This window comes from Peromyscus maniculatus, chromosome 13, assembly GCF_049852395.1.
Source record: "Peromyscus maniculatus bairdii isolate BWxNUB_F1_BW_parent chromosome 13, HU_Pman_BW_mat_3.1, whole genome shotgun sequence".
Classification (NCBI taxonomy): Eukaryota; Metazoa; Chordata; class Mammalia; order Rodentia; family Cricetidae; genus Peromyscus; species Peromyscus maniculatus.
Window position 1 is genome coordinate 21,271,910 of NC_134864.1, and position 14,945 is coordinate 21,286,854.

The following is a 14,945-nucleotide window of genomic DNA, read 5'->3' on the forward strand; positions in this document are numbered from 1 at the left end:
GATGATATAGTTAATACTTAGTAGCCACATGATACAAGCATTGTGTATGTAATATGTTTATTATATACAGTAACTATATGTAATGCTATATAATTTATATTAGCTCCTTCTCAGGAGATAGTGTTAGTTCTTATATGGCATTTGACTTGAGATGTGAATTTGTTATAACCCAAGTGCTATGTTAAGGAACAAGTTGAGCCTTATGTGTGTTCTCCTACTGTGTGGAAGCGGAGGAAGCGCCATGTTAATTCATGAATGGTACCCATTGAGCCAAGTTGCTCAGTCATGCGTTCCTGTCAGGCACTGCAGTCCTTTGCTTGTTGCTGTTGCTTACTCTTTTATTACGAGCCAAACTCATCCACGACTCATGGGTATAACCCGTCTAAAGCCTACTTTCACAGGTATATTTCTAGTCTTTTCGAGATAAAGAGCCATGTTTACTGTAGTGTACTTCTTAATCACTGTATGTGAAGTTGTAGAAAGTTGCTGTACTTTTAAATGCATCCCTGATTATGGTTTTGAATGTTGTCCTCCTAACACATCTATAAACCCTGTGACCTTTAGTGACTCATTTACACAGTGAAGAGATTGTTAGTGGCACAAGTCCTTTCTTTTAACAGGACTTGTACAGTGGAGTTACTAAGGGAACTTTAAAGTATTGTCCCCATGCTCTGTCTCAGAAGCAGGCTGCACCAGGTCATAGAATCCCCACAAACTGATGTTTTTAAAAGACTCAGTTATTTTTGATGGCGGCCAAGTTAGAGACCATTTGGAGCAAGGAACCAAGATGTAAAGAAAATGCAAAGAGGTTTTTATGAGTGGGGCATATCTAAAGGTTCCTTTGTACTTGGAGTTGAGTCTTTGAAAACTCTGTTTTAGGGAAATTTAATGAGTTGTTTGCTGGCTTGCTGTATCCCCTAAGGACTTAGAGACTCCAGCCTTTTCCTTATATAACAGGCAAACTTAAATAAAAACTGTTGCTTCAGAGAATCATTTATTTTGAGTTATTGTGTAGTGCAGAAACTATGCATTCTTCATGGAATTTTAATGTTGAATTTTTGAATTTGAGATGAAAGTAAGCAAGTACTTGGAGGATATAATCTATAGCAGAAAGCTATTTCTGACAGCTATTATTTAGGTATTTTTCAAGCTTGAGTCATCTTGTTGACTGTTTTCAATGCTTTGCTGTAATTATAGGCCCAGCAGTACTTTGTTTTTTACTCAGTGTCTCGGAATACATACTTTTTGGTATAATAAGCTCAGAACACTGAAATTACTACCTGTTTTGGGAAACGGATTCATCTCACCACGTCTGCTAGTTCAAAGGTAGATGGCAAGAAAGGACATGTGCTTTTCTAACAGGTGTACGTTTTCTTAATAAATTTCATGTGCATGAGTGTTCTAGCTGCATGTATCTTTGCACCATGTGTATGCCGTATCCATGGAGGCCAGAAGAGGGCAGAGATACCCTGGAGGTAGCGTGAGATTGCCTGGACCTGAAATTACAGACGGTTATGAGCCATAATGTAGGTGCTGGGAATTGAACCTTGTTTTCTGGAAGAGCAGCCAGTGCTCCTCACTCCAGCCATAAATGGTGTTCATTTTCTCCCTGTGTGTAGTTTTTCTTTTCAATAATCTGAGCATGCAGTTTACTTTTTAAATATCATATTGTCATTTCAGGATAACTCATACTGTTGACCTCTATTGGTTTCCAAAGGACAAAATCATTATTTTATCATTTATATTAATTATTTTACACAGCTAGGGTTGTATATAGTGCGTGCAACTAACTTCCTTTGGATAGTTGGGGAAAAGGAAAATTTTCTAAATCACTTTTTAAGCTGTGATTTAAAAGTGGAGCATTTATTTTTAGGTAAATCCTGTTTTTGACTACAAAACAACAGAGTAAGAAAACTACAAAAAATATTTAAAAATCACAGATTTCAGATAAAAGTAGTACTATGTGAGTATTTTAACCATATTATTACATACTCTGAATAATGAATGTTATAATGTCAAAAAAATCTCAGATTGGGGGCACAGGAAAGTGTGTACTATCAGTATCTCTGTGTTAACTTGGTCTTGTTCTGAATTATTCAGTGTTTGATTTGGATTGGTTAGCTAAGATGTTTTGTTTCTTAATTCCTCTTTTCATGGGGATTGTAAAGGATTACCATTCTTTTAGTTAGTTAAAAACAAAATTGTAGTGAGAGGGTAGTCTCTTTTATTTTCATCTCTGTAGCTTTGTAACAAAGATGTCATGTCAAGAATGACACAGATCTTGACCTAGAAGGACTTCCTCACTTGGATGTAATATGCTACAGAGTAGCTGGTGTGTGTGTGCATGCATGTGCGTGTGCGCTTGTGCAGGCACATGCACAGACCCCACATTTAGTTACAGTACTCTATATGGGGCCATGATCCACAGTTTGAGGGGCTGAGATTTGGACAACAGAGGTTGATTTTTGAAAGGAGTGAAATTAGAAAGATGTAATGGAGACCATAATTTTTTTTCTTTTTTTTTCTGTTGTGTGCTGCATAGGACTTGAGAGAAGAAAACAGAATTTATTTGATACAACTTTCTTCTTTTCTTTTCTTCACTTTCCCTCTCCTTCCCTCCTTTGTCTTAGGGTTTCTATTGCTGTGAAGAGACACCATGACCATGGTAACTCTTATAAAGGAAAACATTTAATTGGGCTGGCTTACAGTTTTAGAGGTTTAGCCCATTGTCATCATGGTGATGGTGATGTGCAGGCAGACATGGTGCCGCAGAAGGAGCTGAGAGTTCTATGTCTGGATCCTCAGGCAGCAGGAAGTGAACTGAAATTAGTCGTTGCTTGAACATAGGAGACCTCAAAGCCCACCCCCACAGTGACGTACTTCCTCTAATATGGCCACACCTCCTAATAGTGCCACTCCCTATGAGCTTGCTTATGGGGGCCAATTCCATTCAAACCACCACATGACCCCTGCCTCCACTCCTCTTCCTCCTTCCCCTTCCCTCTCAGATGTTTTCCTCATCCCCGACTCACAATCGTCCATCCTAAGATAGTGTTTTTATTATTTGTTCTTCCTTGATCATCAGATCCTGAAGCTAAAGTGAAGAGTGACTGATGGCACTTGGGCATTCCCTTCCCTCTGTCTCTCTCCCTTCCTCCTCTCCTTCTCCTCTTCCTCATTTACTCCCTTGGTGCTCCAGTCTGCTTTTGGCCTTCCAAAACTTGAACATTTTCCCCAAATTAATCCCTGACTTTTCAACTGCATAATGTAGATTGTATTTTCTTGACTAAACCTGAGTTATAGAGAGGAAGTTTAGAACTTAATAACCAGAGTACACAATTATCACAAACCAGTTTTTAACACAGTGCTTCCAGTGAAGTATACGGTACAAAATACTTTACTATTTAATAACTTCAAGCTTTTTATATAAACATATTTAAGTTATTTTTAAGTGTGTGTGTGTGTGTGTGTGTGTGTGTGTGTGTGTGTGTGTGTGTGTTCTGTGTTTTGGTCTGTGCATGCAAATGCCTGTACCTACAGAGACCAGGGGTGTTGTATCCCCCTGGAGCTGGAGTTACTGGTGGTTGTAAGCTACCTGATGAGGGTTCTGGTACTCGAACTTGGGACTCCTGGAAGAGCGGTACATGTTCTTAACTGTTGTGCCATCTCTCCAGCACCCCCGTTAAATTTTTAAAAATTATTTTAAATTATGTATATTTGTGTATATGCGTGAGTATAACTTCAGCTTTTATGAATCTGAAAACTTCGGTGCTAAGTTTCCAAATTTTCAGCATAAAATAACAAGTTCATAAAACAAATATAACATTGAAAGAATGAGGAAGAGCCCAGTAGAATTCTCAAGGTTAAAAGACAGATCTGAGAGTCTGTGTAGAAAAACACAACTTGAATGCCATATGTGTAGAATAATATATATATATATATATATTACATTACACACACACACACACACACACACACACACACACACACACACACAACCTGTCAAGATTGAGTTACAAAGAAAAAATTTCTGAATGTAACAATAGCAAGCAGAAAAACTTACTCAAAGATAAAACACCTTTCAAGAAGGTGAAACCTAGGATCTCATGGCTTCCCTAGTAAGTTGCACAAAATTTCACAGAAAAGTTAGCATCAGTTTTTTTCACATGTTAAAAAAAAATTAGAGGAAGAAACATGTTCAAATTCATTCTACAAGGAGAGTATTACCTTGATGGTAAATGAACATAGCTGTAAAACTCCACAACATAATACGAGCAAGTTGATTTAAATAGCACATTAAGAGGATTATATACCATGGTCAGGAGGGATGTATTTTAGATTTAACATGGTTCAGAAAGCACGGATTTGTATGTGTAACACTTTACATTACTAGGAGTATAATAATTCTATATGGTCATCTGAGTAGAGGACACATATATAGGAGTGTAGCACTCTCAACAAAAGCTCCAAACGATCGCCATCCCAACATCACCTTAAACAGAAGCTGATGCTGTGCTCACTGCTGAGCTTCATGAAAGATGTGCGTGTGGAGTGTGGGCCATCTAAAAATTAGCATGGACTCATGGTACCACCGATGGCTTCGTTAGGACATTCGTACGTGGGAACACATGTGCTTTGCTTATGTTGACCCATTATCGTCCCCTGAGCCTGTGTCCCTGACCCTGGTCATGTCAGAATATAGTTCAAGTTTTGCTTCTTTATGAACCATGTCTTAACCTTTCCATCTCCTTCCTTTTCTAAAATGTTGGTTTCCCACCTGATTCAAGTAATGTAGCTCCCAAACCTTTGTTCTCTTCACACTCTGAGCTCTTCTTTTGGGTTAGCAGTTCACTTGCACTGCGTACTGCTCAGATATATGTTTGTTGTTTTATCAGTTGAAGACACACCTATCCATTTCTTCCAGGCTTATTGTTGTACTTTCTAATTCTGGACTTAAAAAAAAAGATTTTTACATCCCCCCATTTTAGCATATTAAACAAATTATGTGTGCATGTTAATATGTGTATAGGTGTGTGTGTGTGTGTGTGTGTGTGTGTGTGTGTGTGTGTGTGTATTCTACACAGACTCTCAGGTCTGTCTTCTACTCTTTGAATTCCAATGGACCATGCCTCACTTTCTTAATGATATAGTGGTTTTGTGAACTTTTTATTTTATGCTGAAGATTCGGAAAGTTTTAGCACCAAAGGTTTTCTAATTCATAAAGTTGAAGTTGCACTCATGCGCACATATATACACAAATACACATACGTAAAAATAATTTTAAAAAATTTAAAGGGGGAAGGAGATGGCCTAACAGGTAAGCTCATGTACTGCTCTTCCAGAGGCCCACGTTTGACTAACAGCGTCTGGTTATCTACTTCAGGTAGCTCACCCCCTTCGGTAAGTCCGGCTCCAATGACAGGAATGCAGTGGGAATGGGGAGAAGTAGGAGGGTCGGTGGTAGACACTGGAGACGACCTGGAGATGTGACCGATGGAGTCTTGGCAGGCGCCTGAGCTTCAGTTCAAAGGAGCAGGAACTTTTTTCCTCCTTTTGTGGGAAGAAGTTATTAGTAATGTCAGGTCTTTGGCCATGGTGTGGGATACAGCCAGATTTTTGTTAAAAGTAGGAAATAAATGCAAAGTTCCATTAGGGGTTTATGAGGAGTTTTCTCCTCATATAGGGCAGAAATTTTGCAGATAAAAGATTTAGAAGATGCAGGGTACCTGTAGAAGATGGTGGCATAGGTCAGATTAGGAGGTGTTGGGGGCTGTGTGAGGGGGCAGTGCAGGGGGGATTAGGAGGTGTTGGGGGCCGTGTGAGGGGGCAGTGCAGGGGGATTAGGAGGTGTTGGGGGCCGTGTGAGGGAGCAGTACCGTGGGGTATTGGGCAGCACAGGATGTGCCTTCATGGGCAAGGAGGGCGACCTGACCTAGTTGTGTGGTCTTTCATGCAGCTTCGAAGATGGCTTCTCCCCTAGGCTGCCAGCCCTCCTAGTAGACTCACAAAAAAAAAAAAAAAAAAAAAAAAGTGTTTGCAGAGCTTTAGAGAAGGTTTGCTTTCAGGAGGCAGGGCAAGAATGTGGACTACTTCTGCTTAGCTTGTTTATTTACTGTTGCTTTAATAGTCTATGCATGCCATATGACTTTTTTCAATATATTTGTAGGATGAAAATACCAGATAAAAAGACAATCATACAAATTATTATTGCTATTTATATTTTAGGCAATATTTATGTTTTTGTTGTTGTATGGATTTTTTGTTTTTCTTTTCTTAAAATTTATTTATTTTTTAATTATACTTATGATATTTATTAATTATACTCATGCTTTTAATTACATTTGTGGTATTCATTGATTACATTCACAGTATTCATTCAATAATTATATTTATGATATTCATTAATTACATTAATTGTATTGATTTATTACATTCATGATATTATGTCCTGATACTGCTGTCCATTTGTGGGTTTTTTTCCATCACACAAAAACAGAGATTCTGTACTTAATAAATCATTGCTCTATATTCCTTTCTTCTCCATCTTGAGATAATTTCACTAGTAGGATAAGAATTTGTACTGTATCAAGCTGATAAAAAAATATGCTGGCTGTACTTTCAGGAGGGGTGGCTAAGATCTTTTTAGATTATAGATTAGCCTATAGAAAAATGTCTACCATAAATCAAACAATGAAGGGGAAGATGAATAGGAATCTCACTTACACAACTTAACTAAAACATAGCTCTCTGAACAGGTGAAGATAGGTTTCTTTTGTATCCCAGAAACTAATCAATATTTAGATGTATAATTCAGCTATTATTTGGCTTAAAAGGGCTTATTGGGAAATGTTGTCATTTATATTACTTTCTACAGAGAAAATATTTTACTGTTTAAAATAACCCTGGACTTTTATAACCTGTTCTTATGTTCAAGTTATTTGTGTATTATTTCTCCTACAGTTGTACATAATGTTTTTTAAACAAATTGCTAAACAACAGTTTATTCATTCCATTAGAGAAGTAGGTGAACTTCAGATTACAAAACCAATGTAAATATAATTTTGAAGAATTAGAGTGTCTTCAAGAAGCCAGTCACAGCTTAACTGAAGTGGATGCAAATATGAGGTTGATGTCTACTGAGGAAGGTCACCTTCCGCTAATATATGAAAAGTTAATGAGATACACTTTCTTAGTTCTTTTTTAGATCTTTTCTCTTTTCCTTTTCTTGGTTTCCTTTTTCCACGGAGCTTCTTTAGACATTTTTTCTCATCCTTAAAATCCTGATGTTCATCTTTGTAAATGCCAAGGAAACGAAGTGTGCCCGTGAGCGCAAAATATGTGTTGTGATTTGGATACCAGTCATAAGTCTCTTTCTTTTTGGCCAAGGGCTGTTCACTGAACATATTTACCACTTTCATGGACTTCGAATCAGTAGGTCTGGCCACTTCACCAAAGATCCAGGCACTCATACGAGACATATGCAGTGCATATTCTGAAAGTGAAGCCATGTCTTAAGCAGTAAGGAACAAGATTCCCTGTGTCTGACCTTGCTCTCATGCCATAAAATGTTTTCACATTAAAAAAAAAAAAAGAACAAATACTGTAGAATTGTATTACATGAAATATATAGAGTATACAAATACATAGGAACAGAAAGATTAGATGTTGTATGATTATAATGCTTTAAATGTTTATTAATCAAGTAGAAGGGATGTTAATGAATTGATTACATCATTTTTTTAACGTTTTGAGACAGGATCCCACACTATCGTCCAAGCTGGTCTGGAACTCACTATGTAGTTCATGCTGGCCTCAAACCTGTGACAGTTGGCATGCCTCACCCTCTGAGTGCTGAGATTAGAGACAGGAGCTAACATGCTCAGCTTGTTACATTTAGATCTTAAAGGAAGCAATACTTGATATTTAAATTACGTTGTGGTGTCGCGAGCAGGTTAGCTGCCATATTTTCAGATGTGACAGCAAACACGATGGGTAATAGGCCACATACCATGCTCCGTGTACATTGCAGTGTTCTGCATAGACTCTCATTGACATCTGAAGCATTTGTACCTGGAGATGCTGGATACCGATCATTCATAGGTCATTGTACATTTTGCAGAAATCTGCTATTTATAATGTAAAGATTGTTATAAAACTAAACATTTATAACTTTTGAACATTTACATTGCAGTTAAGTGGAAACTTCTAATGCAATTGCTAATTTCCTTTATTATTACTATTTTTTTTACAGTCTTGGCTACTGATGATTCAGCAGACAGAGCAGCTTAGTAGGATAATGAAGACGCACGCAGAGGACCTGAACTCCGGGCCCTTGCACAGGCTCACCATGATGATCAAGGACAAACAGCAGGTGAAGAAGAGCTACGTGGGCATCCACCAGCAGATAGAGGCAGAGATGATCAAGGTGGGTCTGGCTGCACGTATAGTCTCTTGAATCGGTTTTAAAACCTATGTTAATATTTTGCCCCATTTGACCTTACAATTGTCATTTCCTGACAAGACTTGTTTGGTGTGTTTAGTAATACTCTATTGTGTACATAATATTACTGATTATAAGCTATCATTTCACTCCCAACAAAGAGAAAACATACCGACCATTAAGCTGTGCCTCAGAGATCTTGTAATAACTTGGAATATGTGTTTTTTGTTTACTGGAATAGTTTTTAGGGGTGGAGAAATGGTTTGGTGGTTAAACCACTGGCTGCTCTTCCAGAGGACCCAGGTTCAATTCCCAGCACCCACAGGGCAGCTCATAACCATCGATAACTCCAATCCCAGGGGATCTGATGCCCTCTTCTGGCCCCCATGAGCATTGCAAGCACATGGTACACAGACATGGGAGCAAATCACACAGGTGAAATAAAATAAACTTTAAAAAACAAAAAGAAACAGCTCTTGGCCTATATAAAAATTAAATATATATATATTTCCTTGTATTAGTAGTAACTTAGTGTACTCCTGAGTTTCTTTGCGTTCAGAGTTTGTCTCTTCTGGGTAATTTCTTAATACTTGATTGCAGAGCTCTGACTAGCGGAACAGAAGAGCAATGTGGCCCCGCTAACCATCACCCACAGTCACCCCTTTTTTTAATGTAGTCTCATGAGTTCTCCTAGTATTGGGTCATTTAAGGGAAACCCCAAATGCCATTTTGTCCAAAAACATTTTTGTAGTGTATGTTGGTAATAAAAGGATTCTTTTTGAAAATAAGAACATTTTGATTAATCCACTTAAAAATGACAGTTAATGTTACTAAATATCCAGTGTTCAAACACTTGCAGGTTCAGTGGTTTCTGTGGGTTTACTTTAGTCAGTCTCTGACCTGAGACATGAGTTGTGTTTGAATAATTGCCTTTTAGTCCCTAGGTTGGTCTTCCTGTTTATGTGTGAAAAATACCATTTACTAACTAAAGGAACTAGATAATCTGCTATATGTAATTGAATTCCTTCAATTTTGAATTTTTCTTTCTTTCATTTTTGTTTGTTTGTGATAGAGTCTCACAGTGTAACCTTAGCAGACTTGGAACTCCCTCTGTAGACTAGGCTGGCCTTGAACTCACAGAGCTCTGCCTGCCTCTGCCCGAAGTGCTGGGAATAAAGGCATGCGCCACCATGCCCTCTCAGTTATAAAGTTTTGATAAGCACTTTAAAAAACCAATCCTTTCATCTTATTTTCCTATAAATTTGAAATTATAGATTTGAAATTATAGATTTCAAATTGTAAGTGTTGTGTAGATTTCCTGTTGTTTCATATCAGTAAGTACATAGAGCTTGTTTTTCTTATGATATTCAACTTTACTAATTAGTTCCACAGTTGTCGGCATCATCTGTCAGATTTCCCGCTTAACTCTTCTGTCTAGTGGCTTTAGAAATCACTGATTGATGTTTTGTACTTTGTGTGTGTGTGTGTGTGTGTGTGTGTGTGTGTGTGTGTGTGTTAAGATGTGTGTTATATGTGTGTATTATATATATGTTGTATGTGTGTGTGTTGTGTGTATGTTGTATGTATGTGTGGTGGGTATTGTTTGTGTGCATTGTGTATGTGTATGTGTTGTGTGTGTGTGTTAGATGTGTATTGTACATGTATATTGTGTATATGTTGTGTGTATGTTGTAAGTATGTGTGGTGGGTATTGTTTGTGTGCATTGTGTGTATGTCTATGTGTTTTGTGTGTGTGTGTGTGTGTGTGTGTGTGCACGCGCGCGGGCGTGCGTGCGTGCGTGCGTGTGCGTGTGTGTGTGTGTGTGTGTGTGTGTGTGTGTGTGTGTGTGTGTGTGTGTTTGGGTAGGCTCGAGGTAGATAGCAGTTGTCTCAGTCATTCTCCACCTTGACTCTTGAGACAGGGTCTTCCAACGAGCCCAGGGCTTGCCGTTTCAGACACACTAATTGGCCTGTGTACTTCTGGATTCTTTTGTTTCTGCCCCTCCTCCCAGGTCTGGAGTTACAGTCACACGCTGCTGTGCCTGGCTCTCACATGGGTGCTGGGATCTGAACTCAGGTCCCCATGCTTTCATGGCGTTTTACTGACTAAGCCATCTCTCCAACCCCAAGGCCTGTTATTGTATTGGTGTTTCTTCAATGGAAAGGCTTTTGCATTTTTTATTTCCTAATTCAATTTAACAAAAATTTTCTGTCAAGTAGAATTTTTTTGGAGGGGAGGGGGTGTGGTGGTGCACACCTTTAATCCTAGCACTTGGGAGGCAGAGGCAGGCGGATCTCTGTGAGTTGGAGGCCAGCCTGGTCTGCAGAGTGAATTCCAGGGCAGCCAGGGCTACCAAGAGAAACCCGGCCTCAAAGAAAAAAAGAAGGATGTTTTTGCAACTATTTGGATACCCTAAAATTCAGTATGTATAGGAAAATCCAAATAAATAATTTGTTTTTGAATCAGTGTATTAGTTCTCAATAATGAATCAGTTCTTGAACAGCCTCAAAATTAAGCAGATGATAGTGATTGGAATTCATTTATATTTACCTCCTAGTTGTTGAATTTTTGTTTTTGTTTATTCACAAAATGTCATCAAGAGCATTGGTGAGCATGATTTCTTTTAAAAGGACTCTGACATTTCCTGGAAAATTGCTTGTGCCCTTTTTTTGCAGGTTGTTTGTTTGTTTGTTTGTTTTAATGTAGTTTTTGAGACTTTCATGCTTGTGTATAATATAGTCTGGTCCCACTCAACACCCCAGCTCTCCTCCCCTCCCAGGAAGTCCACCTCCCACTCTCAGTTCCCTTTGCACTACTGAGTGTGAATTTAATCTGGGCACCAACATGGGCATGGAGGTCAAGGATGGGTTACCCTTGGCCATACCACTGAAGACAATGACTTCCTGTTTCCCAGCATCTGTCCACTTCTAGTAGCTCTCCTGGGAGGAGCTGGGCTCCAAGAGCCTTCCCTTCATCTATGACTGAATGTTGACGGGTCCAGCCTTGTGTCGGCCCTGTGCAAGTCACAGCTGCTGGGAGTTGTGTGTGCCATGGCCGTGTCTTGCCTAGAAGACAGTCTTTTATGCCCCTTCTTCCTGTCATCTGGCTCCCACATTTTTTTTTTTTCTGTACTGTCTTCTACGATGTTCCTAAACCTGGGAGAGTGTAATGGAGATGTTCCTTGGAGGGCCGAGCACTCAGCAGACACTTCACCTTGAGTCTGTGCTTTCACCACTGTCCAGTGCAAAAAAAAAAAAAAAGCTTCCCTGACCAATACTTAGGGCAGCATTGGTCCATGGGTGTAAACACACATATTTGTATAAGAGCTCACTCCTAGACTCTGTGACCTTCCCGGCCAAGTTGCCTTTGATCAGTCCTGTAGTCCAAGGCATGAACTCTCTCCTTTGGAGAAGGTCTCAGGTCCCTTCAGAATGGAGTGGGTTTTCTCCATAACAGTCATATTACTAGCGCAGCAGTGGAGATATTTGCCTGGTGGTCAGTACTGAAGCATGTCAGGTCCACAGCTGGCCTAACACCCTCGGGAGCTTTTCCCTCTCAACTGTGTGAAACTGTATGAAAGCTAGCTAACGGGGTCCGGGCATCCAGCTCATTTCCACAGAGCATTCCTGAACCTAAGGCTCAAGGTTCATTGCGGAAAATGGGGAGGAACGATTGTACAAGCCAGAGGATCAGGGGGTTTGCTCTAAGAATGGGTCTCTTAGTGTTGTGTTATTCTTGATTTGTCTTTGAAAAGAAGTTTATGTATTTTTATATCGTATTGAATTTGTCATGGATTTTTAAAGCTGATTTTTAGTTTATTGTCTTATTTATTTATTTTTTGGTAAAGATTAGTTGTCACCTATGGGTCATAAAATATAAATCAACTAATGCCTTAGAATGTAAACTGTTGACCAATTTAAATGTAACACTGAAATTTTTTTTTAAATTTTTTTACTTTTTCTTGTTTCTTTGACAGGTCACAAAGACAGAATTGGAGAAATTAAAATCCAGCTATCGACAGTTAATAAAAGAAATGAATTCTGCCAAAGAGAAATATAAAGAAGCCTTAGCCAAAGGTATGACAGCATTAGAAAAAGTGTGTACTGTGATGGTTTCTATTCTGGTCCGCTCATAGATGTCTTTTTAAGAGTAGAATTGTCTAATTTAGAGCAATTTACATTCTAAATCTCTAAGTATATCAGAAGAGACTGGCTGTTGGACTGCTCCAGATTCACTTTGTGTTTAAGAGATTCAGAGTGATTCTGATTAGTTCTCATTAGCAGAGAACGAATCTCTCCCTCCGTTCCTTTACCTCCCTTTCATGTCTCTTCTTCACTCTTCCTCCCCATCCCATTCCCACCACTTCTTATTTTGTTTCTTATTCAATTTCAGTAGCTCTTTATAGAGAAAAGAGATCCATGTTCACATTTTATCTTTATGTATTTCCACGCACTGTAACTGTTTCGAGATTGGCATATCCTTATCAAAAGAGTGTTCTTTTGAATGTTTAGCCATCTCTCTTGTCCCAGCACTACTTTATTTTTTAATCTGTCTGCATAGTTACCTTTGTAAAGTCGACTACTTTATCCTTATCCGGGCCTCTCCAGTTTGTTAATTACATCATAAACATCCGTGTGAACCTCTCCTCAGAGTCTGCAGTGATGTGACTGACTGCACCTTAGTTCACGTATACGTGAGAGTCACGTATATATGAAGGGTGTATGTGGCTTTCATGGCTGTGAGAGTGAGTGGTAAGGAAAAGAAGTTCATCACTAGTCTTTGACACCTGCTTTAATGATGTCGATTATTTTTGTTTAAACATAAAATCGGTATTGCGGTGTTTTAAACAGCTTTTGTACTTAAAGCTTGCTTGCCTTATAGAAATTTACTCACAGATGATTCTTTTTGAGTCTGGCAGAATACTATAGTAGCAAGGCAATGAGAATGTCTGAAGACAATGTCTTTAATTCCCTCCCTCCCTCCCTCCCTCCCTCCCTCCCTCCCTCCCTCCCTCCCTCCCTCCCTCCCTCCGTCCCTCCCTCCATCACCCTCCTTCATCACTCCCTCCCTCCATCCATCTGTCCCTCCATCACTCCCTCTGTTCCTCTCTCTCTTTTTCTCCATCTTTCTCTTTTCTTTCTTTTTCCCTTTGTTCTGGAGATAGAACCTAGGATAGGTGCTTTACCATTCCCTGAGCTGTACCCCTAAACCCTGGAAAATTCTCCTAGACACATGTTTACAGTTTAAGTTCATGATGGGAGACTAGTTGAAACCAGGACCCTGTGATTTCAGTGTCTGTAGACTGGTTAGTATTGCTCCTTCAAATGAAGATCAAGAGTTCAGTAAAACTTCATTAGTGAAAATGGAAGACGAAAGCACTTTACCCTAACTTTCAGATGGTTAGTACTTCTCTTCTCCTATTTGTAGTGAGAGCTGTCTACTTGTTCTCAATTATTTTGAACCCACTGTTTTCCCCTTATGTTCCTGCTGTAGAAATATGCATCATTTTCACCCATATTCTTATGTTTAGGCACTTACAGTTCTAGATGTAGCACCCTTAAAAAACTAATTAAAAAGAAGTTTTAAAATTTTATATTATAGCCGAGCAGTGGTGGTGTGTGCCTTTAATCTGAGCACTTGGGAAGCAGAGGCTGGTGAATCTCAGTGAGTTCAAAGCCAGCCTGGTCTATAAAGTGAGTTTCAGGACAGCCTAGACTGTTACACAGAGAAACCCTCTGTCGAAAAACAAAAAAAACAAAAAAAAAAAAAGAAAGAAAATTTTATATCATGTATATGATGAGTGTTTTGCCTGTGTATAGGTATGTGTACCTTCTGTGTGTCTGGTACTCACAGGGTTCAGAAGAGGGCATCAGATTTCGTGTGACTGGGGTTAAGGGTGGTGGTTGTGAGCCACAATGTGTGTGTGTGTTGGGAATCCAACCTGAGTTCCTTTGAAAGAGCAACAAAAAATCTTTTAACCCCTGAGCCATCTCTCCAACCCCTAAAAAATAGTTTTAAGAATAAATGTCATGAATGCTAATTTCACAAAATTTAAGTAACACCATATTGAAACAGATGGTATTAAATAAAATGAAGTTAAATATGGTTTTGTTGGAAGTTTTATAGTTTACTTGAGGATATATTGAAGAATGAGAAAAGATGTTTAAACAAATTGCTTACTAATTATGTATTCAGTTGCAGCCTACCTAATTGACTGTGTAGCTAGAATTACTCTAGAGTTTTATGTCTACCAAGCCTCACAATATTCATGGTAGTGTTCATGAAGCCTTCTCTGAATGAGTGTAAGCATGAATGTTTCTGCTTATGTCCTGTACTTGTCAAGGAAAGGATGCAGAATTTTGTCACATAAGCCCAGTACCATCAGGTTAGAAAGGCTGGAAGGATCTCATCACTGTCTTTTATTATAGGATTGGAGAGACAGCCCATCTTCCCAATTATCCATTCTCTCTGAGGGATTAAAAAAGAATGCTCAGGGGTTGGCATG

The 14,945-nt window shown here is 38.9% G+C and overlaps 1 protein-coding gene and 1 pseudogene across 9 annotated transcripts in view; one reads left to right on the forward strand and one right to left on the reverse strand.

Annotated features, from left to right (window-relative positions):
• Positions 1-14,945, forward strand: part of Fer (FER tyrosine kinase) — a 368,133-nt gene that overhangs the window by 81,622 nt on the left and 271,566 nt on the right. For all 9 annotated transcript variants that reach the window (XR_006062831.2, XR_006062832.2, XR_006062830.2 and 6 more), the window contains exons 3-4: positions 8,252-8,425; positions 12,417-12,516. Coding sequence is in view for 6 of the 9 variants with exons in the window: in XM_076549751.1 (XP_076405866.1) it covers positions 8,252-8,425; positions 12,417-12,516 (274 nt within the window). In the remaining 3 variants the exon portion in view is untranslated. The remainder of the gene's footprint in view (positions 1-8,251; positions 8,426-12,416; positions 12,517-14,945) is intronic.
• Positions 6,612-7,690, reverse strand: LOC102902747 (small ribosomal subunit protein mS33 pseudogene; annotated as a pseudogene).